Source organism: Cinclus cinclus, chromosome 17 (genome assembly GCF_963662255.1).
Source record: "Cinclus cinclus chromosome 17, bCinCin1.1, whole genome shotgun sequence".
Taxonomy (NCBI): domain Eukaryota; kingdom Metazoa; phylum Chordata; class Aves; order Passeriformes; family Cinclidae; genus Cinclus; species Cinclus cinclus.
In genome coordinates, this window is record NC_085062.1 from 11,863,059 (window position 1) to 11,890,310 (window position 27,252).

A 27,252-nucleotide genomic window follows, 5' to 3' on the forward strand; every position below is an offset into this window, starting at 1 on the left:
TGCAACTGGTAATCCTCAAAAACCATGACCTATACTTATCCTTCAGTTATGGGAAAGGAGGAGTGCAAAGCACTATTCCAGACCATTAAAACTGACAAGTTTGTATTGAACTCCATGTTTTCTGCTTCCAGCCTCATTTACAATTTTTTGTTTAAAAATCTTTGGATCGATCAAATCAATAACAATCAGAAAAAGTCTGATGAACACCTCAGCCAGCTACAGTATGTAAGCTCTAGCATGTGCTCTCCGGTGCCACAATACTTAGGAGCCAGATGGAAATGATTTTACACTTCTGCACACTGGGATTTCTCCATGAAATGTTCTAGGGTGAATAATGAATGTTCAGAAAGGTTGCAGGCCTCTCTGCACTGTTGAGATAAGGGTGCCAGCTTTTCTTGCAAACACAGCATATGAATTTGTTAAGGTCATTTGAAATTCTGTTCCATTTTCAAATGGGTTTTTTTGGGTGGGTTTTTTGTTTGTTTTTTTTGGGTTTTTTTTCCAGTTTGAAGGATATGCACTGTAAATCCTGGCATGAACTCTATTTCCACTTAGCAGAGGTAGGTTTTACCTCTTGTTTTTAAGGAAGTAGGACACTGAAAACACTTACAGATGACTTCTTTCTTCTGTGTAGAGATAAGAGTAATCTGAAGTTTCCAGTTCAGTGCAAGTCCTACAGGAACTAGAAAGTAAAGTATCATTCCTCCAGCAGCATTTGCCTCCTTTAACTCAGGTATTTTCAATCTTGCAGTCAGGTAACAATAGCTACCAAATTTAAATATTTGCCTAGAAACCTCTGTCTAATCCAGAGTGGCAAACTTTGTGGTCTTATATAAGTATTTTCCAGGACGCTTTTCCATCAGGGCTGGAACTCAATTTGATATAATTTTACACCTGAAAAACTTATTCAAGAACAGCAATTTCTACAGATAAAGCTATTATTTTTGGAACTTCAGATGGACCACATGCTGTCTGTCTAGAGACAAACAAATGTAAAATCATATCAAATGATTTGTCTACACACAACATTTGAACTGTAGTTCTCAAAAGGGCAAATGGAAGAAGATCAAGTGCAAATGGAAAAATGGGAGAGGAGGATGTCAAAAGGTAGCAATAAGAATAAACGAAGCTGAAAGGAGACTTGGAACAGAAATCTGCAATTCATCATCTTGCTGCCTTCACCTTGCTGCCCACATACTTAAAAGACTTCAGATTCAGATTCATCTCCTGGTGGGCCTTTCATTTTGTCAGCTCCAGTCTGCCGCTGGAGACAGCTCTCAGACAGAAGTTTTCAGGAAGAAAGACACTTTGCTTTGCTTTACCTTATCGATTCAAGAACATACAGAGGCAGGAAATTTTATTCTGGCTCAATTAGTCACAAAAAGCATGCAGAGACTTGTCAGATTTTGAAGGGAGAGAAGTGACATATTGAGAAGACAGTGACAAAATAACCCAGAAAATAGGCCTACATGGGAATGCTTTACCTGCCTACCCTGTCACCGTGATGTTCAGCCCAGAAAACAGCGGCTGTGGCTTCTAGCAACGATTTCAGAAAGACAGCAATACCCCTCACTACTAATTCACAAAGCAGAAACCCACCCTTCTGTTTAAAATGATTTCTCCCCTACTTTGTCAGCAGGGTCACATTGACTGATTGTCTAAATCCTGGGCTGAGAATTCCCTGGGCAGGAAATGTGTAAGGCAGTTAAGTCCTGTCTGTGTCTCCTCTTTTCTTCCCTAATTCAAATCCTCTTGCTTTCTAAGTGCCTGCGTGACAAGGGGCACAACTTGGAATAATTATTTTTATGGCACAGGAGTTGATATTTATGAATGTCAACAAGGGCAACTGTTCTGAAATTTCACATCCAGACACTGATGATCTCCAAAGCAATCCACACTGGGTTTTCTGGTAAAATTCTCCACTTGAAATTCTGTAACACAGCCTAGCAATGCTGAGAAGCCAAGCCTGTTTCCTGAACAAGACTCCCTCCAGCTGGAACACACTGCTGTTAATTTAAATTTCAGTCAGTTTCTAATACTTTTATAGCTTAGCATTCTGTTTACAAATTATACAAAATATTGCTTATTTGCTCATGCAATTTAAATATTGAAAAGAAGGTTTTAAAAAAATATTTAGTAAAAACCTAAGCTTCCAAAATCTTTGTTTAAAATAAGCTCAAGTTTCAGAAAACGTCCGTGTACATAGTTGCATGTTTTATTTGAAACACTAGGAAATGTGAAGTATTATTTTTATTGGTTCTGAAAGTAATGCTCTCTTTAGTATAAATAATTCAGAAAAATACTTTTGCTGTCTTAGTAATTGGGAAAAAAATTACAATGAAAATACCCTGACCTGAAACCTGGTGGGAAGTAATTAATTTTCAGTAAGACCTTTAGTACAGAGCTGTCAGTCTAAGGACAAACAAAGCCATATGTTTTTCTTTCAAGCCCGTTGAAAAAACTACTGTGTTGCAGGCATGAAAACAGCACCTTTATGTGTCACTAAATACCATTTTTAAGGATTAAGTTTATCCCATTGTCAGTATTGCAGCTTACAGAGTATTTGGATTGTGCATTTCATTTCAACACTCACATTCCCTTTATGAGTATTTTCCCTTATGCTACCAAGAAAATACCTTTGAAAATACTGCACTGCATTCACCTCAGAAATCCTATCTTCATTATACAGCCACACAGTCCTGCAAGCCCTGCTTCTCTTGAAAATCTTATTTATGATTCTATTTCAGCTTTTTAAAAACTGAATCTGCCACGAGCAGTGACACACATGGATTACAAACATAAAATATGTACTCTGTATTAAGCAGATCACCCATGACAGAAGGCAGTGCCAGTGTCACAGTTTGGGATGGCTGCACACACTTCTCTGTGGATGAACTACATGGACATAAAGCCTGGCCCATCTTCAGGTTTGTCCAGATTTTTCCCATCTGGAAATATGTTAGTCAGTTCAGTATCACAGAAATAACTGGAGCCCAGTGATTCTGAAATGCTGTAGTTGATAGTTACACTATTAATTAAGAAAAAAATGAGCAACAAACCCCAACACATACTTTTAAACCCTTAGTGTAGTCTGTCAGGAGGAATAAACCAGGCATGTGTAAACAGAAATCATTTTAGCTGTTACACCAAGCTCATTAAATTATCTCTGAATACTTAAGAAAATGCCATTGTATTAATGACTCCCACTAGCTTCAGTCTGCTGAACAGGAGATCATAGTCTAAGTGCTAATTCACTTGGAATACACACACAGGGTGCAGTTGAAGAGATAAAGATTTAAATAGAAAATGACCTGGTAGGAGTTTTCAGTTCTGATTTTTACTGTGTCAGCAAACCAAATAGACAGCAAAATTCATAATTCATTCTGAGTAACTGTTAGGAAGTGCTTCAAGTAAAAAGTTTGTGGTGGCTTTTTTTCCTGATTTTCCTTCCTCTAACCTACAGAAAAATTAAACAGCTGCATAAAAGCCGAATTTGTGCAACTTTATTGACAGAAGGTGAGTAAGCAAACTGGAGGAGATGAAGTGGAGGCCACTGAAATGAACAAAGGCCATAAAGCTCCTGGAAAAAAGCCATTTGTCAATCAAGCTCTTACAGAAATTCCCCTGTTGGATCAGAGTAATAGATCTGAGTGTTCAGAGGAGCACGCTGAAATACTGACCACTATGGGCTTCATTACTTTCACTCACCTACTCAATCCTATTTTGTTTCCATTCCTTTCAGGAGGCTGAGAAAGTCACCTTGTCTAAGTGGTCAACCCCTGCTGTTTCCAACAGCAGCTACCACGCAAACTCCAAAAGTGTTCACATTATGCCAGGAAATCCTACCTCCTCCACAGGAGCCAAAGAGTCTGGAACAATAACACACTATACAATATTCAACATTTTTACTCCTCTAACTTTAGGAATTTTGCCAAAAGATGGAGTACTATTACTCAGAGAACTCCCACTTCAATGTCCACATGTCAGCTCTGCACAGTGACACTGCAGTCACCCTACACACAACAAACCTGTTTGTACCTGGCATCATCTGCCATCTTCTCTTCCCCATCTTAATCTTTCTAACTTGGCCAATTATATCTTGCTGTAGCCATCAAGTTAAAAAATATTTACCTATAAATGCTACCTGCTTTCACAGGTACACACAGACTTGCATCATGCTGCTCTCATCCCACATTCTTCTGTTTTCATTTTTACACTAAGACAGTGTATATCCATGAAAAATACTTAAATCCTTTTCTAGAGAACTGAAATTCCTGAAATACACTTCTTTAATAAAAATAAAGTTAATTTCACTATTAATTCTCTTCTTCCTACAAGGATGAAAGTTATAATAAACTACCATAATTCCAGGTAAATTAAAACCATCGCTGGTGCAGAAGGAAATTCTCACAGGGTTCCAGAAAGGCAGGATGAGCTGTTTGTCTGATGGAAGTGGTTTTGTCTTCCCTCACTGCCATTTGGGGTCTTTTAACTTAAGGGTGAGATTGGTGTTTTTATACAGACAAGATTCAGGAATGAAAAAAATCTGTCATACCTGAAATATGGCACAGACAAGTGCTGTACTGAGCAAGATCAGATACAAGCTGATACCTACCTCAAAAGTAGTCCTGGAAATATCTACAAAATTCAATGTATAAAAGAGGAAACTGCTGTAGGAATTTTCAGGAGAAAGGAAAGCGAATGATAAGTAATTAAAGATTCAATTTTATATCTTAGATTTTCTTTGAAGATTTCAGATTTAGTCTCTTCTGGGTTTGTTTGCTTTGTTTTGTTTATGCAGCAGTCTACACTGATGTAACTGTTCTTACCATTTATTTCCATGATAAAGCTAGGAGAAATAACTCATAGTAAGAATCTGCAAAAACTAGTCTGATAAATGGATAACAGACATATAACACACATAAAAAATAAAAACGTGGATCATGGATCACTACCTTTAAAACTATGTTCTCCTACTGTATTTTAAAAAATCTTAACTTAGTTTAAAAATCCTATTTAATTTTTTTTTAAGAGGAAAGAAGCCACTCCAAGTATAAAAGTAATCCCATTAAGTGCCTAAAAGTAGCTGTCCCACTTGTATCTGATACACAGCCAGCAGATGGAAAAATCAAATTATGGACTTACTCATTACACATCTGTAAAAAAGCACTCATCACACAGTATTCCAGCAAGCCTCCACCTTTCAAATACTGTTTAGAGTGGGTGGAATGGTTGCTGTAAGACTTTTAAGGTCCAGATTTAAAACTAACTGCTCAATGTCCTGTAACACACAACAATCTCCATGACAAATTCTCTTCCACAAAGCAATAGCTTCATTTATTTCAGGTTATTTGCTCCCTTGCTTACCTTTGCCTAGAAATTCAATTACTCAACAAAAGAAGAAACTTTTCCTAGGGAAACAGAATGGAAAAAAATAGCTGTTTAATATCCACTGGCACAAACGACAGTTCCAAACCCCATGCTTGTATCTCCAGGGATTTAGATTTATTGGCATCTTTACTAGCTGGGTCTTGGAAGCCTGCAAAGTTGGCCAGGAAGAACAGCGTGTATATATTGAGACAGAAAACGCTGTGAACGACGGACATTTTTCACTGATGAGTTCTGTTTTTCCAAGAGGATGGAGTGAAGAACTGTAAATAACATGTTGGGCAGAGGTTGAAAAAGTTATCTAGCTTTTTATAGGCAACTTTTAAGACTTCATTGCTTGCTGGGTTTCTGGTCTCAGGCCAATCACTATGAAAGCTGCACATGCACAGTTAACTCCTTGCTTACCTTTGGTCCCAGACTTGGTACTAAGGTTGCATAAGAGAGTGAGCACACATGAGCAAGTGAGAGAGAATGAGAAAACAAACTCCTGTGCACCTATTAAAGGCGTTCTTTCAACTAAAACGTTAGAAAAATCGGTGGATGGTGGATGGATGAGGAGAATGACATTAAGTTTACAGATGGAAAAACGATGGGCAAAGATGGAAAATGGCTTTTTACTGACAAAAGAACAACTATCAAGGGTAGAGTCAGGAAAGAAATAATTTAACTCCGTCTATAGGGACAGCTTGTATCATACTTTCCTGCTTCTCCTTTCCCCAGTGGAGGCCATTTACCATGCTAGATGAGAAAAGCAAGGGACATTAATATGATTACTTTACTAAAATGTGGACTTTTGAAAAGCTACCTTTTCCCACATAGAAACTGTCAGCCTATTTCAAACACAAAAACTTCAGTAAATTCAACAGAGTCAGAGCCACTAATATTTCATACATGTTCAGTTTCATAAAATTGACTTTCAGTCATGGTTTGAGAAAAGGGCTAGGTTATCACCTTATTACACATTTTAATGAATCAGGTTGTCCAAAATTTAAGTGTTAATTAAAAACCAAAAATCCACTCCTAGTTTCTATATTTGATGCAAAAATAATCCTGTAAATAAATATTATATGTAATCAATGCAGATATGATTTCCTGAATCTGCAGGCAGGTAAGACAATGATTTTTTTCAGCAGGAGTTCCTCAAATCCTGTGGCTCAAGGAACATTCAATGATGAGTGCTGGAAGCATCACACCTGTGACATTATTTTCCTCTGCAGAAGATACAGTGAAGGGAAATGGAGAATATTAGCAAAGACCAAAAAGGAAGAAAAACAAGGAAAAGAGAATGGGAAAACGCTGACTTGTTTGCATTTTTCAGTCTTCCAAACTTTAACTTGTAATGTAACCATAAAATATCTGCCATTTATATAGTATTTACAAATTAAGGCTATCAATAGAATCATTTGGCTCAGAAGGGACTCCTGGAGGGTTTTTCATTTACTCCCAGCAGTTTTCCACCCAAGTGTCTTCACCACACCAGAAACGGTTTCCTCACCAAGACAAAGAACAATAGCTCTACAATGTCATTATTTGGGAACGTAGAAAAAGCTCTGAAATCCTTGTTAAAATTCCTGGGGCAGCAGGCCAGGCAGGCAGTGTGGCAGCTCCAGCCCATGCGAGGCAGAGCAGCGAGGTCTGTGCTGTGTGTGCCCGAGGAGAGCCTGGGCTCTGGCAGTCCCTGTGCAGCACAGGCTCCCCACTGCAGGAGCCTCCTGAGCACAGCCCAGCACTGCTGACAGCACCAGCTCCCAAACTGTCACTTCATTTCACTGAGTACTGGCTCCTCCTAGCACGAGGACAAAATACCTAGCAGGGAGATGTCTTTTACTTAACATCTGAGTCCCTCCCAGTTGGTGGAGAGCTGGCAGGGGGAGCTGCATTACTGAACAGCCCTTTCACAGAGCAGAGCACTGTGCTGGGCCTGTTCCTGCCCAGGGAAAACACTGACATTTCATGGCCAGAATATGGCCATCTCCTGAAGAGATTAAAGACAATTCTATCTTCTAAAGTAGGTAGGAATTTAACCATCTTCTAACCAGCTGTCCCTATCTACCTAGCCTAAGCACAGAAAAGAAAAGGTAGGAGAAAAAAAAGAAATTAGACTATTATTATATGTTGTCATTATGGTATGATTACTATTTTGTTTAGTGCAACTACACAGTGTCAGTGGTGGAGATCACCTTTTCCAGACACTTGTTTTTGCATATTAAATGGTACTATGTCTAATAACTTGCTTCAAGCATTATTTAGTTGCTGGAATCAAAGTGTTTTTTGGGCTTTTTTTTAATGATTCCTTTATGCCTTCTGTTCCCTTGTGGTTGCATAAAAATGGCATCCAAAACACTCAGAAGTACAAACGGCAAAACGGAATAACTAAACCCTTGTGATTTCTGGGATGTCCCTTGTGATTTTTTTTATTTTTTTTTTTTTTAATTTGAGTTAGCAAGCCCTCATACTCATTTTCACATAAAGCATTAGAAGCACTTAAAAGACCAACATTTTTTTCAGAACCCATCACGATCAAACTAAAACATAATCATTAATTTTCTTAGAGCCTCCATGCATGATTAAACTCCATGCTGAGGAGTTCTCACCATGCTGAGGGCCCAATCTCAACTCAATGGATACACAGCAAGTTTCTTCAAGTTTTTTCCATTTCCCCCCCAGTGTGATTTAAATGGCAGTAGTTTGGTCGGAAGGCTCATGTTCACACAGCAGATGTCTAGGAGCTGGAGGCACATTTGCCAACCAAAAAGAGACACATCAGCTATGAGCAGGAGGAGAGTAACTCAGATCTCTCACCAGCCAAGGACAGGAAGGAAAGCAGAGTGGTAAGATTTCTACAGAAGTGGTTTAAGTCTGCTGTTGCCTCCAGTTTCAAGTTTTTGAGTACATGGCAGGAAATACTGAACGTTAACTTTCAGTCAGGTTGTCTCAAGCAACCTTGAAGAGCTGCCCCTTGGCACTGTGTGCTGTTTGGGGGTTCTTCAAACCAACATTAGTAGCAAACTCAGACTGGGCAGAACACACATCTAAATTAGGTTCAGAGCACTGCTAATGGATTTCCCTCTTCCCCTGGATGATATATAGCCAGCTGTCTCTAACAGAGACGTTAAATTCTGCAACAAATCTTGCATTTTAATCAAAGGCATGAGAATCACTAATGCTGAGGTTACACTTCAGGAAATGGGAAACAAACAGCTGAATTGGTCAAAAGAAAATCCCATATATTCACTCAATGCCATATTTTTGACAGTGGCCAGTAATGCCTATCTATGGGATATATAAAAACAATTGAGGCATAAAATGAAATTTCCTTGACAGAACTGCCCAACTTCCAGGAGAGCTGAGGCATGTTGCCTGTTTGCCCCCTATACTGGGGACTTCCTAAGAGCTTTCTTTTTTACACCTCGACTTCACCTGTATGGCTCTGGTCACACACAACCCCAGAACAGCACCCTCCTCTCCTTTTCAGAACTAATTTTCCTCTTAAGACAGGCAGGTGTAACTCTCAGCCTGGAACACAGCTAAGGGAAGAACCTGCTACATGGACAGTACCAGACAAAGCTCCCACTGGGTAACACCATGCTGTGTAAGAACTGCCTTTAGAAACCTGCAGCACCAACTCTAGACTTCAACTACTCAGTGTCCAGAACCTGCCCCTCTGCTCAGCAGAGTCTCCTGCCAGTGCCCAGTCACACTTGGCACGAACAAAGGCAAAATAAAGGGAACTCACTGCTGTCTCCAGCTTCAGGCACTCAGTGGATGCCCCCACCTTAATTTGACCCCGCTTGCCCAGACTACAGAATGAAGGAAGAGAATATTCTCCAGAAGAGAATAAACACACTGCCTTGCTTTTGGAATTAAAACCAGAACAATTATCCATAACAATTTGCAGCAAGACTTCATGCACGTCAATGTCTACACTACAGTATATGGTGTGCATGCACAGCTTTTGTCTGTGGGGAACAGTTACCAAAAATGGACATGAAGATCTTTATTACCACAGATTATTATTACCACAAAAGATGTGCCAGGAAAATACAAATAGTGTACATTAAACCAAACGGAGAACTGCCTGACACAGGCAGCTCAACCACCAAAATGGTCCTTCCACAATCCCCACCTACCCACAGCCTGATTAATGCCCATCATCTCTGCACAAAGTTTAACTTTGTTTTATTAATAGTACCATGAAATCTGGGTATATAAGAAAGTGCCCTACTATATAAAGCAATATATTGGGATTTTTTTTCTCCTGCTGAAATAATTTCTAATTTAGTTACTATAGAAACCATCCTGCAGCCATCCTAAAAAAAAAAAAATCTCTGCATATATTTACACTCACACTGAGAAAAAGAAGAGGAGAAAAGCTGCAATGTACCTGTACATGCACGAGAGAAATGGTCAAACAAAACAGATTTGACAGCAATTTATATGAACACAGCTGAAACTCCTTAAAATCTAACAGCAATATTCATTTATATGATTGCCATCACTAACAAAGCCATGAATATGCAAAAACCTCTGCTTACAGAAAATAAGGGCCTTTCTTTACTGCTTGGGAAACAAATAAGTACAATAATGCAGTAACACTACTTTTTCATAGAACTGAAAGGGGGAAGTTCTGAGCATCCTGACATTATTCTAATATGTCAAATGAGAAGAAGTCAGGGCTAACTGAACATGCCTTTTTTGCTCATTTAAGTTGCAGAAGAGTGACAGCTAACAAATTATACAACAGCCCGTGACACACATATCCAGACCAGCAGTTCTGCAGTAAAATTTAACAAGAGACAGCTTTACTCAGGTTTATTTCTTTTCATACAGTGCTGTCATAAACATTTCATAAATAATTCTACTAGGAGTATGCATGATTTATAAAATGTCTGGGAGGAGCTGCTAGCTTTCTCTCTTGCATTCTGTTGTTTGTACTTGTAAAACTGAGTCAGTTGTAATTTCAACAACCCTAAATCTTCTCTACAAGAGACTAAAAACACCAGTGCTACTTGCTGCAGAAGAAAAAGATATTCCAGTAGTAAAGTATCTACAGAAAACTACACTGAGACATTCATTTAACTCTTTTGTATCATGAAGGTTGAAGAGTTCTCAAAATAGAAAGCCAAAGGCATTTTATGGAAGCAAATAAACACTTTGGGTAAAAGATTTCTGTTGGAAATAACCCTGGGGGACATTAATAGGCTTAGAAAATCTTAAGGTTGGCCATTTAATTTCTAAGATTAGATGAGACTACTTTTGCAGAGAGCTAGAACTTATGTTTTATCACCCGAGTCTGTATGTGAAGACAGGAGCTGGGACAGTGGGCTGCAGCACCATCTGCACAGGGGATGACACACCAGAGCTCTGACCCAGATGGTGCAGCTCAGTCTCTTCCCCACTGCCTGGCTGGGAGCTTTGCATGAGAACAGAACAGTTGTGGTTTAACCCAGGCAAGGTCAGCAGAGCTGAGAGGTTGTTTTCCAAGTTGTTCACAGATTTAGGTTTGTCCAATTCTGGAATGTCAGCTGACACCACCAGCTTTTTGTCATGGGCACTTGTAGCCCTTTCCCTCTCAGATCTGGATTTTCTCACTGTGCTATGTCTGTGTCATCTGTTCTGGATTAATGCCACATGCTTCACACAATGTTACTTGCAGAGGATTTTGAAAATATTGCGGAGTAGAAAATGAGACCACCACAACATTTTATTGTGCTAAACTCATGCCTGTTACCAGGAAGACTAACCTGCATGCACACAGGAATAAATCAAGATGTCCCCACAGCTAAGACACTAGAGTTCATCCCCAAACCAAAATTTCTAAAGCCTGCAGACAGTGGTCTACATGGAAGACTCAAGACTAACACTACCTTTGTATGCTGACAGACCCAAATTCAAACAGAGAATATAATTTACAAATACCTTCTATCTTTTCTACCAGTATTCCCCAATATAATCCCCAAAATTCCCTTTTGTTGAAGGTTGTCTTTTCTTTCAAAGTGTATCCAATTTCTGATTAAAGAAATCAATTATGGGAATAAAGTTTTTGTTGATTTACAAAATAACATTATTTTACTGCTGTCTAATATCTATACTAGTACTTTTCATCCTTCAGAGTATAAAGATATCAGTATGCAGAGTAGGAAATAATTACTTCCTGAAATAATGCTAGAAAATTCCACCTAGGAATACAATAAATCTCTTTAAATTAAATTAGCCAGCATTAGCATTCAAAAACTAGACACGATTTAGGTCAACCACTGATCTGTTTTAATGTGGTAATTCACATTTTCAAGTAGAACCACTCCCTTATACACACCTCTCAGTTCCCTACTGCTCATCTTTCTCATACATTAAAACAGAATACTTTTGACACTTAACCCTGCAGTGATGAACAAGTCAGTCTTGATCATGCAAAGTTCACACTTGGCTTGAAGCATGTTGAAGAAAACCATTAATTTCCACAGAAATACTTGGTGCTAAGTGAATCTGAGTCCAAGCATTCAGAAGTGTGAGGGGCTAATCACAGCAGGATTTTTGTAGGGAAAACTGGCAGACAGCGCAGGGAAGTCAGCACAAAGCCACGTAGCCATCAATCAGGTCACCACTGTTTAGTCTGCCCTATCAGGCTGTGCCCTGGTTTCAGCTGGGATGAAGTTAATTCTATTCCTAGTAGCTGGTACAGCACTGTGTTTTGGATTCAGTGTGAGAATAATGTTGATAACACACTGATGTTGTAGTTGTTGCTAAGCAGTGCTTACTCTAAATCAGTTTCCCAGGCTCTGCCAGTGAGGAAGTGCACAAGAAGCTGGGAGGGAGCATGGCCAGGAAACTGACTGGAACTGGCCAAAGCATGGAATAGAGGGAAGTATATAAACCAGTACATACTGGTTAAACTGGGGGGAGCTGCCTGCTGCTAGGGAACTGGTCCATCAGTCAGCAGGTACTGAGCAGCTACATTGGGCATCACTTGTTTTTCTTGGGTTTTATTCCTCCTTATTTCTTAGCTCCCTTTTCATTACTATTCTTCTAATATTTTTTATTTCAATTGTTTAACTGAACTTAGTCCACGGGCTTTACCTTTTTTCCAATTCTCCTCCCCATCCCATGGAGGGTATGGGAGGGGAGTGATCAGATGGGTGCATGGGATTTAGTTGCTGGCTGACAATACTTGTTAATCAAAATTTCTCTCCAGAAAGATGTAATGGTATAGAAACCCTTTCACCCTTTCTGCAGACTGTTCCATGAATTAATTCCGAACTATTGTCAGTATTCCTTAGTTGTATTATAATCACAGAACAGCACTTACCTTGTACTTAAAAGAGGTTTGCAGAGAGGTGCTAATTAACACAACATACAGCAAAAATTAAGATGATGTTAACAGGTAACAAAGCTGAAATAAATTTCACAATTCCAGTATTAAAACAGAAGGACTGGATGGGAAAGCAGAGGCACAAAACTTTGTCACTGTCATCACAGGCAACCACATAACAGATTTAGGCTGTACTCAGCCCAGAATGACAGGCAGAGCATCTCCAGGCTCTCACCATGCACTGCAAACCAGAACTGCTAAAGAACCTTATCACAAAAGGACAAAAGGCAAAAACCCTGGGACATACCATGGAAAAGCCAAAGATACCAAAGACAACAGCCGTGTGTAAGTGGCAATCACAGCAGAGAATTGATTGCTAAATGCCCATGTGAGTGTCAGAGGCATTGTGTGCCCCATGCCAGTGAGGCACAGGTACCCCTGTGGAAGTGATCTCAGACACAGGGACAGTCTGTGTGACAGTGCTGCTGCCTCACCCTGGGGCTTGGAGACTGTTTCTGCTGAGCCATGCTACAGAGAGCAGAGCACAAGAAAGCTCCTTCCAACTCAGCCGAGTTCTTAGAGCAAATAGCATTATTTTTCATCATGAGAAGAGCAGATTGAGTTGGGAAACAATAAACAAGAGGATAATTAAGATGAACAAAATTAGAATTTTTAAAGAGGGCTCAGCCATCAAGTACATGATAAATACTGCATAACTGAAACAATGTTGCTGCTTCTCTCCCCATGTTTTCAAGGTCACCAGAAATAGTCCTTCTAGTGTGGTTTCCTTCAAGAGAGAGGGTAAATATCTCTGCAATTCTCCTTTCCTTTAGCTGCTGCTCACGGCTTGTTTAGCATGCCTGTGTGGAATTTCACATCCCCATCCCTTTGCAAGCCTTTCAAATGAGAAGCAGGTGTTGCAGGGATGGCTGAGAAGGCTCAGTGTGTTTATCAGCTGTGTAAACTTACGTTGAAGAAATTGGTCTTGTTCCTCTCGCAGAAGAGGCCCTGTGCAGGCATGTGCTTCAGCTGCTGCCAGGGCACCCCGCTGCCCAGCAGCACGTCCCGTGCCCACTGCAGGTTCTGTGAACAACAACAGCCAGGTGAGTTCTGGGCAGGGGATGGAAATGCCACCACAGGTAAAAGTACATAAACAAAGTACACTTTTATTTATTAACTTGCGGTGTCTCTTCTCGTTTTCTACATACTTGCTGTTCCTACAGTATTTTTCTCCCCACACACTCTCTGCAAGCGCTTCCAGCTCTTCCCTTGGGCCAACCACCTGCAGGGAATAACTGCCAGAGCTCAGGCCTCGACCTTCAGGCTTAAACTGCAGCCTTCTTTTAGTGGGGTGGTGAATTCAGAGCTTTTAGCCCTACCCAGCCATTGCCCTCCACGCAAGTTCACTAAACCTCCCTGGAAATTCCGTGACTGATATCAAACTTGGTTAATAGCGCTCGTGAATTAACAAGAAAGTATCAGTAGGGGACTAAATGATAGATGATAACCAAAAATTTATAAAAGCACTATCCCTCTAAGAGTTCAGTGCATGAAGCTCTCTTATGTAGCTGAGAACAAAGGACAGCTGTTGGCTCCAGGCAGAATGTTACCAACAGATGGGACAATTATTAATTGTGAGACTTCACTGATGGAAGGTTTGCTTCATTTTTTATTTTGCGGTTCCAAAGTGGCATTTGAGTCACATTTGACCAGCTTTCGTACAGAAAACTTCACAACAGAGGACATGAAAGAAAGAGGAAGATGTTTGGTTCATAGAGACAAATGAGAATGTTGCACTCGTGTTCTGTGGACTGGAAATACACTTCAGTGAGTCACAAATGTGATTAAATCATGTCCATCCAAGAAGCATATTCCAGCTGCAATATCCTTTTTTTGTGTATGTGTGTGTGTGTGTGTGTTGGGGTGGGGGGGTTATTAGAAAAGTTCTTATCCTGTGTTCCAGATTATTTTTGTTCATGAGACCCTGGTGAAACAGTAAAAGCTTTGCTCGATCATCAGTGTCTTTGTGCTAATGACAGTAAGCACGCAGAAATCTCCAGTGTCTTACCAGAACTGCAGCATCCCCTCCAGCAAAATGCTGATTATGGATTCATGTGCAAGAGAGCTGAACGCTGGCAATAATAATGTAAATAAGATATTTATGGGTATCAAATAAGAGCTCATAGAGGTACTTACACAGGACCTTCATGATTATAGTGCAGCATAATCAAGGGGATTTGGATAGCTTTCTTTTGGTATGGAACAAATACATATTCCCTCATAAACATCACAAGGTACTTTCTGGCTGGATGAGGGAATCAGTAAATTTAATTATTATCACTGAATGTCAAATTTAATTAAGACTGAAGAAAGCAAAGGTTGTAAACTCAGCTGTATACTAACTTTTTTCTACATAACTTCTTTTGTAGTATCTATTTCTGTAATTCTGTTAACCTAATCCTGGAAAATACTTGAAAATACATACAGAAGAAAACACAACACAAGAGAACCTACAAAAAATTCTTCCATGAAAGTCATCTTGTTTTGAATAAAATCAGAGTCCAACAAAAATAAGCCTATTGGAACATCCAAGATCCAGGCACATAAAATGCTTGATTTTTTTGTTAATCACAGTCATCAGAAATGTAAATTAATTCCAAGTGTGAAAAAGAAGTAAAACTTGCCCAATGTGTGGCAATCTGAATCTTACAGTTAAAACTACCACATAAAAATTCAAGGAAAACAAAACCCTTAAGAAAGTTACCATCCCACCACAACACTTACATCTAAAATCCCAGTCTAAAGAAATGTTAGCTACGGATGTATTCCCAAATGGAAGTTTCACAAGGACAAGGTTAAGAGATCATTAATTGTATCACTAATTGTAGCATCATGCTCTGGTGCTGGGATGTGCTCTGCACATGACACTGACCATCCACAGGCATGTGTTTGGTACACATAATTCTCAGGCTTTTATTGAACAAGACGATGGCAGTAACCCAGCTAGGAGGAGTAAAGATCATTCAGACAAATGGGGCAATTACACGGTAACTTCACACAATCAAAGCTAATAGGAATAAAAGACATAGTTACAGATTTTCCACTACCCTTCTCCTTAAATCAGCATGATCACTTATTCCCAGTAAATATGCCTGAGCAGGTCTCAACTCATTAGATTTCACAGAGTCTGCTCTGCTTCGTTTTCAGCTGATGAAGTTATTAGGAGTGGGTGAAGGGATCCAGGACACAGCAAAAAGGATTTATTCTTCTTGGCACACTGCTTGCCAGTCTTTAATGCTGGATTTGGCTGTCTGACTCAGGGCAATTATGAAATACTCTTTCCAGTTCAGCTGTTGCCTCCCACATTTTTATCACCCCAAGATTCAAAGACAAGATGACTGACAGGGTACAGTAACTTGCAAAAATGCTGAAGTAGAGTAGGAAAATTGCTTAGGGTCAACCAAGTGGAACTCTGAGTCACCTGGGATGGATATCCCTTAACTCAATGGTGTCAGAAGCACCTTTACCTAAATTGAAAACTCCACAAAGTGTTTCTGAGAGGTGAACAAAACACTCCAGTATACTTTAATCCTTCCCTCTGATTTCATTTACAGTCCATTAGAAGGCTTTGTCTCAAAAACCTCCTCCTACTCCAAATAAAAGCAAAATTAAAAGACTACTGATTTGAAGGGTGCCCTTTTAAATGAACTGCTATTATCAAACTGCTTCTACTTGAAGTGATTACATCTACTATGCTTCCAGATTATGTCTGAATCTCAGTATATATTAAGCCTACATACATATAATCTTGTAATTTTTACATACATGTATTATGCCTGATTTTACTAACTTGTCATGTCACTGATGTCCTCATGTCACACCCAACACTGATTTCCCTATTAAGGGCTCTGCTAATAACAGAGATTATAGAACATACAAACTTAAAAACTCACACAGTCTTTGTGAGCAGATTCTTCCAGAATTTACAGAGCACTTTTCATTTCGAGATTTAAAAAAAAAAGCATGTTAAGTAAATATTTTTATTTCCTGACCACCTGCTGATTACAGATTATCAGACCAGATCCACATACTGATCCATAAGGACCATTAAGGCAAATACTTTTCACAGAGTTACACTGACAAACAGTGTCTTGCCAAGTCCTGACCTCTCCTTCCAAACAGCACCAACATTCATTTTGGAGGTAAAAATCACAAAGGATGAAGAATTTACTTCAAGACAATGTTAATGGGAAACTGAAACTGGCGTTGCCCAAACTGGCAATGAAGTAACTTCTGAAAATTCATCCCTACTTCCCTGCACATTTACTCCAACTAAAACCAGCTATGTATAAATTTGTTCTGATAACAGACTAAAACAAAATCAAATAGACTCCAAATATTAAGCTGGATTTGGCAGAGGGAAAAAAAAAAAAAACAGAACACGTAACCAAACAAAATGTTCAAAGAGTTTGAAAAGATGTTTTAAAAAGCACTCAACTATCTTTACTAATCTCACAACAGCAAAACCAGGAAAACTGTGAAATGGAAGAAAGCAGATTGCATAGGGAAAACTTGTTTTTCTATGCACTATGGAGACCTGCCAATCCTCTCCTCTTCCCAGCCAACCATGAATTTTGGACATCAGTCTAAATTCTTGATGCAAATTCCTGGCATTGGAACATAAATGTTGAATGCTCCAAGATGGTTATACACATTGAAAAATTAATCTCAGTTTTCTAAAATTTACCACTCTGCCCCCCAACAACACAACCTGATGTAATTTATCTCACTTTTAAAATCAGGCTTATCATAAGAAAATGTAAGCATAATTCTTACTCCAGTCACTGATGACAATGCATAGACCTATTTTGTGGTTTAAGTTTGTGCAGTGTAACTTCCACTAAAAACACAGTAATGTGCCATTAAAACACAGACATTGGACATTGCTCTATGAAAGAACCTGAATAAGTAATTAAAGTAAAAAAATGTAAAATCCACATGAAAATATGTAGCGCACATGTATCAATAAGATTTTTTGGGGGTTTTGCTGTGTCAGGTGGCTGTTCATTATGCAGAAAAGTAATAAAAAAGGACAGTAAAACCCAAAAATGCTCACTGAAGCCAGCCTGGTAACTACTGGGCTCAAGCAGGCAGGATTCAGTTTTTCTGAGTTCCAAGAGGAAACTGATTTAGACAACAATGTGTATTTCACATAGAAATCCATCATTAAGTTGATATTTATATAAGGAGGGAGATACAAAAAGCAAAAGAGAAAGGTTCATCAGGGAAAAATAATGGAAGAAAATACTTTGCAAGTAGCTCCTCAGGCAAGGACATGCTATTTGAACCAATAAATTGAAAACAGGCAGCTTTTTTTGTTGAATGTTGATACAAAATCATGTCAGCAACAGTAATGACAGATTGCAGGAATCTATGGCTCCTATTCATGATTAGTTCCATGGAAAAATTAACAACTGTTACATACAAACAGCAGAAGAATGTTTTCAAAACAAGCTCTCTGTAAAAAAGGGTGATAGTTTTCTGGATAATCACTCTACAGACAAATAGAACATTCATCACCTTCCAGTAGGTTGGTAAGACTTGCTTGTGCTCACTTTGCGTGACACTGGTGACGTTTTCTACTTCAAGGCCAGGGCTACAATTTGTTTCCCTTCCCTGTTGTTCACTAAGCTTCAGTGCTGGTGGGGAAGAGAATTCAGGAAGCCATGCAGAGCAGCATATGATCTAATACAAGACTTCCAAATATAAAATCTGTGAATTCAAACCTGGATTATGATAAATAGCAAAATACTTCTGATCATTTAAATGTCCTATTCCTACACAGACCCAGGATCCACAGAAAGCTTATCTGTGTCACGATGTGTTTACACAATACTGATGAATTTCTGATTCCAAGTCACTTTTCAGTCCACTTATTCAGTGAAATAAATAATTGCTGTCATTTTTATGAGAACATCTTAATTTACGTGACATATCTAAAATGTAATTCTCTGCTGAATGACAGAAAATTAGTTAGTTCAGTAATAACAAAGAAATTTTCTCCTTAACTGACCTCACACCCGAGTCAGGCAATCTAGGAGCTGAAGCGCGGTTTCGTTCCAAAGCGCATTGAGCAAGCTGAACTTTAACACAGCGGCAGCACAGCTGGCTTGCCTGGGCTCAGAGCTCACCTTGTGGGTTTTGCTGTAGGTGTACAGGTAGGCCAGCCTGTAGAGGCTCTTGTAGTGCTGGGGGAAGCGGCTGAGGCACAGGCAGAAGGAGGAGATGCACTGCTCCGTCAGGAACTTGCGCTGTTCCTCCAGGTCTGCGGGGAGCCCGTGAGGAAACTCGGCTGCATCCTCCCCACAAGGCTCAGCTTTCCTCTTGCAGTCCCACTGCGAGCCTGGGGGGACGGCAGCTTTGAGGGCACTGCCAGAAGCACACTGAGGATCCACCACCAGTTTTTGGACAGCAGGCTCAGCAGGATCGTAAGGTTCTGAGCTCTCCAGCAGCTCTTCTGGCTTCCCTGCAGCTGGAACAGTAAGAGAAAAGTGACAGTGAAACTGCCATTTCCAAATGGCAAATGACATATAGAAAATTACAAAAATTCAATGTGACAAAAGGTAATACTTTCTTCATTAAAGCACACACACAGAAATACTGAAAAAAATGTATGGCTATTCGTGATGTTCATTGAATAAGTAATCTGCAACTCACTGACAGAGCCACACAGTGGTATCTCCACTGTCTTCATTTGGGTTTTATCCTGAACAATAGTGTGAATTCAGCACACCTTATACAATGCAGGCTTTTACATACACTTGGAGGATAGATGGAGGAGGAAAAGGGAAAAAGGCAAAAATAAAAGAATAAATACAGTAACATTTGATTGCAAAGAAAAGAAGAAAGAACAGAAAATTAAAGCCACCCTGCCAAGTGAAATGCATTATTCTTAACAGTCTGCCTAGAAGAACACAATCCCAGAACACAAAATGTGCTCAGACAGAATGATCAGCAGCAGCTCACCTGTTCTTCTGCATAGGACCCACAGTTCCATGTAAATATTTTTGTGATTAACTTAGTAACCTACAATGCAATTGACCCATCTTTTCTTGAAGGATACCAAATCTTACTTCAGAGAGCATCTTGTTACAGTGGCAGCTTCCACATTTCCTGCTAGCTAACCATTTACTGCTGGAAACACACATGCAGATTCATTTCTTTAACTTTGATTTTTAGTCATGGAAGTTTATCATGTCTTTGTCTTTGCTAGGATAAAGAACCTTTTACATTACATCCTAGCTCCCAGCAGAGAGTGTAGAGATACACTAAAATGTACTTCATCCTCAAACTTACAGCTGCTCCATAACTTTTTCTCTAATAAGGCTGAACTTCAGAGTCAAATATGTTTTACAGAACTCACATTTTTCAAAATGTGCTTGCCTGATGTCTGTATCCATTATAATTTTACTGTACAGGCAGCTTTATGGGAAACAGTATCTGTTCTAATAAACACCAGTAATTTAAGAATGCATTTGATGGTTTTTATGACAGACAAATGATGACAGTAACACAACTCACTGCAAGCCTGAAAAAGAGCCATGCTTTTAGTCTAGTAGCCAAAAGACTACTGGATTTAGTGACTGTGGAAGTACTATTTCACAAAACTAGGAACTGGCATCCATTTCAGCATGTTAATGCAAGCATCACCACATCTTTCCCAGCTTAGGCAAGACTGAAGTAAAATATTTTTTAAAACAAGAAACCAAGGTAATCCAAGTCTGCAAACTAAGAGATAACTGCTTGGCACTTGATCCTAGTGAGATCAGGGAAGTGACTCAGGACTATCCCTGTAGCATGATCCCTGGATCTCTGAAACTGGGAAAGTGTTAACTGGCAAAGAAGATTAAACAGCCACAGCCTGGAAAGGTGGACAAAATTTACACATTGGTTTCGTTTGTCTTTCCCTGTTGAAGTCCAGCCTCTTTATCTACTCCTACATCCAACTGTACAAACATCAGACAAAGGGAAATTTCAGCTAATGGATTTTGAAACCATTTTTCCAGTGGAATACAGAACACCCAGTACTATTATATGTGGAAAAATCTGGTAGGGAGCAATTCTAGTTCTCCACTGGAATGAAGTATACACTGGAATAAAGCATCTGAATTCTACTACTTCTGCTCTTCTCTGTAATGAATATTAAGTTGCTAGTGGGACAGAACAAAAAGGGCATCTATTCCTGGGAAAAGTAAAAAAGTGTTGTTTGAGACTATATTCAAATAACTACTCTTTAAATTATTTAAAATTATTAAACACTGAAGAGAAGCAAATAATAACCCAAAAGAAGGCAAGTCAGTCAAAGGGCCAGTACAGACAGCAGTTTATTTTTTCTTTGTAAGATTTAGCAGATAGACAGCAGGCCACGTAAGTGAGGCACAGCTCCAAATTTAAGCTACACACATATAGGCAGCAATGATACCTGGTTAAAACTCTTAGTCACAGCAGCATATTTCAGTGCATCTGCAAGCCAGGAGAAGCATTTTCATGAGACTATTGAAGCTGACATTATCTATTAAATCAGGCATACCCTTTTCCTCTGCAGATCCCAGGGTCTCTTTGCTGAGCATCAGTGTATCAGCACAGGTAGTAGAAATTCTCTTCTCTGTGTAAGTCTTCTTCAGGCTGTCCTGAGAACTGGCAGGCTCATTAAACATATCCTGTGTGGAACTGGAGTCAGACAACACTGCTCCAGTGCTATCCTGACTCCTCTCTGCAAAAGAGATAAAGAAGGAATGCACCACTTGATACTCTTCAAGCTGTTACTTGTCTCTTGGTAAGAGCAACACAAAACTGTAGCTACTCTGCAAACTCTTACAACTGCCATAGAGGATCCCTAACCACCACCAAGAAAAAGCATTTAATTCTCACCACACTTCTTCCTAGAATATAATCGTGGAATTTGATTCAAAAAGCAATAAAGCTCAACTTTCAAGAGCAGTTAGACTGAGGACACAATATTTCAGGTAGTATGGCCATGTAAAAGTTCCAAGGCTTACTGTACCATTTACCTAGAAAAGCATGCAGTATAATTTTGAACCTGACACAAGCAAAGTTCAATTGACAACAGAAAACCATGAAGAACAATACTGCTAAAAATTACTCACAAGGGAAAGAAAAATCTGTAGAATTAGAGGGCAAAGACTTACAGGAGTGATCTCTGATGCCAACTATCCTGCAGGTATAAGATGCTATTCAACAAATGTTCTGAAAGGTGATTTGATACGGCAAGTAAACAACACATCAAAGAACTAGGCCTAACACAGACAGGGAAACTGGACTTCAAGGCAGCAGACAGAAGAATAGAAGTGACTTTACCTTGACAGAGTGGAGCAGTGGCTGCTGACTACAGTAGAGTCACAACTAAGCTGTTAATCTGCACAGGAACAGGCATCCTGACTTTATCATGGGGGATAAAACACACACACCTCAGAACTGGCAAGTGAAAACCTCCCACTCATGTCTGAAACCTGCCAGATATAACCCAAGTTCTCTACATCAAGGGTTATCAGAGGCAACCCTGCATGACTAAAGAACACAGATTAGTCTCTCTGACAGAAAGAGGCCTGCACATTCCCACTGAGATGGGAAACTGGCATTTTTCCATATTGTGTCAACATAATTCAGTGTTCAATATATAATTCCAATATAGGCAATTCCCTTTAAATCTGGAGTCTGCAAGAATTATTTCCAATTTCTTCTCAAAATGCTGATACTTGATTCTAATGATCTAGTTAGAAGTGTCCCTGCTCATTGCAGGGGTGTAGGACTAGATGATCTTTAAAGGTCCATTTCAACCCAAGCCATTCTATAATTCTATACAGAAATGGCATAGCCAGGAGGGGGTTACATCCATTGTCTAGGTAGCTCCACTGCATTCTGATTCATCAACTTTATTGATAAGATCAAGAAAGAAAATTAACAAAGCAAAAGCCCTTGCTTTGAGATGAGCAGATAATTTAATTAAATTTCTTCTATTCCATCTGAATTGCACTTGTTCAGGAGAGAGCTAAGGGTCTCCTGTGAATTTATTTTATCAAGATAAATCCCTCTGCAAATCTTCAGCTTGCAGATCAGGTTCTGCTTATTAGGATTCCAATGAATTTAAACCAAATTTGATGCACTCCATAGGCTTTTCACTACCACACAAAGAAAACCTTCCCTTTCAGTGAGCAGATCTTAATAAAACTGTATCTTGAAAAAGACTGGGGGAACAGTATTTACTTCCTAATTGGAAGCTATCTAAGTTGGTTAATGATGACAAGTTTTACACAGAAAGAATATAATTATAAAGAATGGGAAGAGAAGGATTCTGAAGAGAGGTCAATCAAGCTTTAAATGACTCATTTATAAAGCTTTAATAACTTTCTGTGGTACAAATCGATACTATTGAACTCCCAGTTGACATCAGGAAAACCATTTACAGTAGCTCCCTTGATATTTATTAAAAAGTTTCTGTGTATGTGGCAAAGAGGCTGAATTACTCATTTAGAGAAAAAAAATTGCAAATTTCCAGATGTTGCCACAAGCCCACAGGTCAGTTCTGATGTGTGGGTTATGACAGATGAAGCATTAGAATGTAAATCAAGAAGTGGCAGTCCAATATGCCTGGGTGGGATCAGATCACTGGGAAATTACAATAATTTTTCATCATGCAAAGGTAGACAATGATTCAACACATTAAATTTCAAATGTATGCATGAGCTTTTCCTTAAGGGAACAAATGTAAACACCTCCTTACAATTAACAGCCTATTTTAATTTGAAATTTCTGCTTAAACGAGTGTGGGTCTAGGCAGGGATGCTTATTCTCCTTTTCTTTCAGTACATTATTAAAAAGATTTTTATATTAACGTTGGGTTCCTTAATCAGTGGAAACCAGAGGAACATGACTATTAAGACAACTTTCTATTACATTAGATATTCCTTGAATGCAGCAGATGCTTTCAAACTAAGTGAGCCAGATGAAAAACCCTGGAGTATTTCAGAAATTAGCAGCAGCCACCAATTATTAGTATTAATTTCTCAGAAATCACAGAGGATGGGCAAAGTCCCAGGGAATGTAAAACAAAGTCTAGTATTTATCTTTACAAAGGATGAAAGGTCAAAGCTGTGAGTCAGCCAGCCTTCATTTTCCACAGAATTATGTGAGCATAAATAAATAAATCCTTCTCTAAGCACCTCAAAGGTAACAGGATCAGGAGTAGAAAATGTGTGAGTGGATCCCAGCACACACATTCACATGGGTCTGTAAAGAACTTGTGATTCTCAAACCAGAACTGGCCAAAATGTCAGGCTACTCTAAACACACTTCAGCAAAGCAGGACTCTTCAATGTGCAATCAACAACTTCACAGAAAAAATACGTTAAGAGTCTTCCTGTTCTACTGAGCACTAATGAAAATTAAACTTAATTACGGTGTCTGTATTTGGGACCCACATTTTTAAAAAGAGACTGAAATAAGGAAAATTAATTCAGAGGAGAAGATAAAAAAATGAGAGATTAATGAGATGACATATCAAAATTACCAGGAGAATTGGACTTATCTTAAAAAAGACGAGGGAGAATTTCCACATACATATGATTAACCAAAATAAAAATATAATAATTGCTGTTCATATTCATTAGGTACAGCGCAAAAGGCAAGAGGTTTTAATTGCAGCAAGAAGACTGACTTTTTTTTTTCCCCCTCACCTCTATCTTATATGCTACATACAGTTAGAAAAATATCACAGTGAACCTATAGAATCACTATAGGTGTTTGAAGACAGTCAGACAAATAGCCATCATTTGTTAGGTTACCCAAGATGTTCCTTAATATAATAAAAAGCTCTGTCAATACCTAAATACTGCAGTATGCAATGCAGAACTTCTGGCAATTGCACCAATTCACATCCTAACTCTGGTTTTCTAAAAAGAAAAAAAAAGTATACATGAAAGTATTATTCTCTTGCAGCCTAACTGCCAAATACAGCTTTTTATATATATATATATATATATATATATATGCTAGATGGACACATAGCACATATTTTTCATTTGTTGTGCTATGAAGCTTTTCCCTTCTGTGGTAAGAGCTGACTGCAGCTGAGACAGTCATTAGTGTTACTCAACCTGTGTGCCAAAGACTGCAGTGCATGTGGCACAAGAATGAATTCCAAATTCCCAACTCCTATCAACACCTGCCCTTTTGAAGGACAGAAATCCATGGACAACATCAGCCCTTTCTAATAATTCCTGCTATAATTAGGGACAATTTAATGCAACCCAGTGTAATTTAAGAGTTAAAAAATTACTGGGTTTTATATTTTGTTTACCTGTTTTCTTAGTTTCCCCACCCAGCAATTACAATAAGGCAAGCTTTTCCAAAAGGCTGGGGTGGTTCCTTGTTGTAAGAGATTGGTAAATCAAGGACTAAATATTCTTTTGAGGTCCTTCCTACTACTTCAAAAGCTAAAATAAAAATATAGCTGGGTATTAATGTCCCAAAATTATTATCTGGAGTGGAAATGAAGAGACTAGGGAGAAAGTTCTACTAAATTGTGCATAGGTAACTGTAACAATATTCCTGTGAAAAATGTGATCTGATAGTAGATGTTTCTCCTTGGTATTATTATTTTTTTTTCATTACTTCATTGCATCATTCCTAAGTTTTAGGATGATTTCCAACAACCTGCCGAGCTGAAATCTCTATTTGGTGTGAAGTTAAAAATTTCATGTTTACCTCTAAAAATTTCAGAAAATGGCACTTGAAAGCAAAATTTTTTTAACCTCATTTCACATAATGTCCTCAGCTTGTGACGTTTCATTTCAAATCTATGTCAGATTACATCCCCTACTCTGTCAGTGGTTGAAAAAGAGCAGCTTTGGACAGGAGATTTGAAAAGGTCAAAAGAAGAATCTTGTTAACTTCCCAAGACATTAGTAAAAAAACACTGATTATTATCAGAAATATGTCATTAGGAAGAAATAACTTGTATATTAATCTGTACTGCCAAGACCTTTATTGCATCACACTGAGGTCCTGACAGTCACACGGATGATTAAATCACTATTGTTACTGAAACACGTCTGTCATAGATGTTATAAAAAAATACCTGAAGTCAGTTTGCCTTAATTCCATGCTTAAGAGCATTTCAACATTAATCTTATCCTGAATGAAATAGGTTTACTGGGTTGACTTCAAAAATCCCTGTTCCCCACTATTCCTGCATAGCAGACACAGCCATCGGCACTGTCACTGTCACTGCTCCCTCAGCATTTGGGCACAGCACCTGCAGGCCACCAGGACAAAGCTGCATTAAACTCTGGAGAGATAAATGAGTGCTCAATTTTAAAATGCAACAGGAAAACAGGGCTCAGTCCCGCAGCAGGCATTACCCTGTGGCAGCACCCTCCCACAGGAGCCCTGTGCACCATCCATAAGCCTTGTCACCTAACTGAGCCCACTCAGCACTGCAGAGGGCCAAGGAGAGTGATGTGGCACAGTGTGAGCGATCTGAACCAGCTCACGCAATCCTAATGACAGAGCTCCCACTGCTAAGCGTGATGACCACGTACCAACCATGGTACAGACTCAAAGAATTTATTCTCAGGGGAGCTGAAGCACAGTTTCATGGTGCCGATGGGAATGAGGTGTTCTGCCTTTGACTATTATTTAATATACAGCTCAGTAATCCTCTTTTGAAACTTTCTGGAAGTTATAAGGAAGATAGAGAAGACCTCTGAAACATCTGCACACAGGAGTAAGTAAAAGGCTCAGAAAGCCAAGAGGGTACAACTGACTTCTGAATGATATCTTTGTCTGTCTTAAACATCTGAAGGAAAATGTACATCCAGTTATTATAAAAAGGTATCTGAATCATGATAAACAATCAGTTACAAGTCAAAAAATCAGGAACGAGTGGCACAGAAAGCTTTTCTACAGAGCTCTATACATATGCTAACTCAATTTGCAAAAAATTAAAATCCTGCTGAACAGTTCAGAGCTTATGAATAAGCAACTATATATAGCTAAAAAAAAAAAAAAACAACCTATACCTATTCTCATGCAATAAAGGTGGGTTGTTCACAGGCTGTGAAGGTACAGACTCTCTTTGTCCTGCCTGGCACCACCTCACCCCTCTTCACTTGAACATATGAGCATTTTTCTTTACTGGTCTGCAGTCAGAAACATGATGTATCACAGAATTCTCATTCTGCAAACATGTTCCACCCATAACAGAAGACAACATTTAGCTCTGCATCAAAAGGCACTTGCACATTATTAAAAGACAAAAGAAGTGCAAAGATTTGCATGGGAGTAGGTTAATTTGAGGACAGCAATTTAAAGGGAGTTCTCTTTTAACATGAGTCAAAGATGAGAGTCTGTGTTTTGTCTGGCTGCACTGAACACAGAATGTGTTTCCATAACTTACAGTCCTGTATTGCTGTTCTGTCTTCAAGAGCAGAGCACCAGGGTATCCCACCAATGTCCCATTTATCTGGACACATGCT

The 27,252-nt window shown here is 39.0% G+C and overlaps 1 protein-coding gene across 3 annotated transcripts in view; it reads right to left on the bottom strand.

Annotated features, from left to right (window-relative positions):
- Window positions 1–27,252, bottom strand: part of CABIN1 (calcineurin binding protein 1) — a 102,856-nt gene that overhangs the window by 45,635 nt on the left and 29,969 nt on the right. For all 3 annotated transcript variants that reach the window (XM_062504061.1, XM_062504062.1, XM_062504060.1), the window contains exons 26-28: window positions 21,288–21,470; window positions 18,889–19,229; window positions 13,667–13,780 (exon numbers count right to left, since the gene is read on the bottom strand). In XM_062504061.1, coding sequence (XP_062360045.1) covers window positions 13,667–13,780; window positions 18,889–19,229; window positions 21,288–21,470 — 638 coding nt within the window. The remainder of the gene's footprint in view (window positions 1–13,666; window positions 13,781–18,888; window positions 19,230–21,287; window positions 21,471–27,252) is intronic.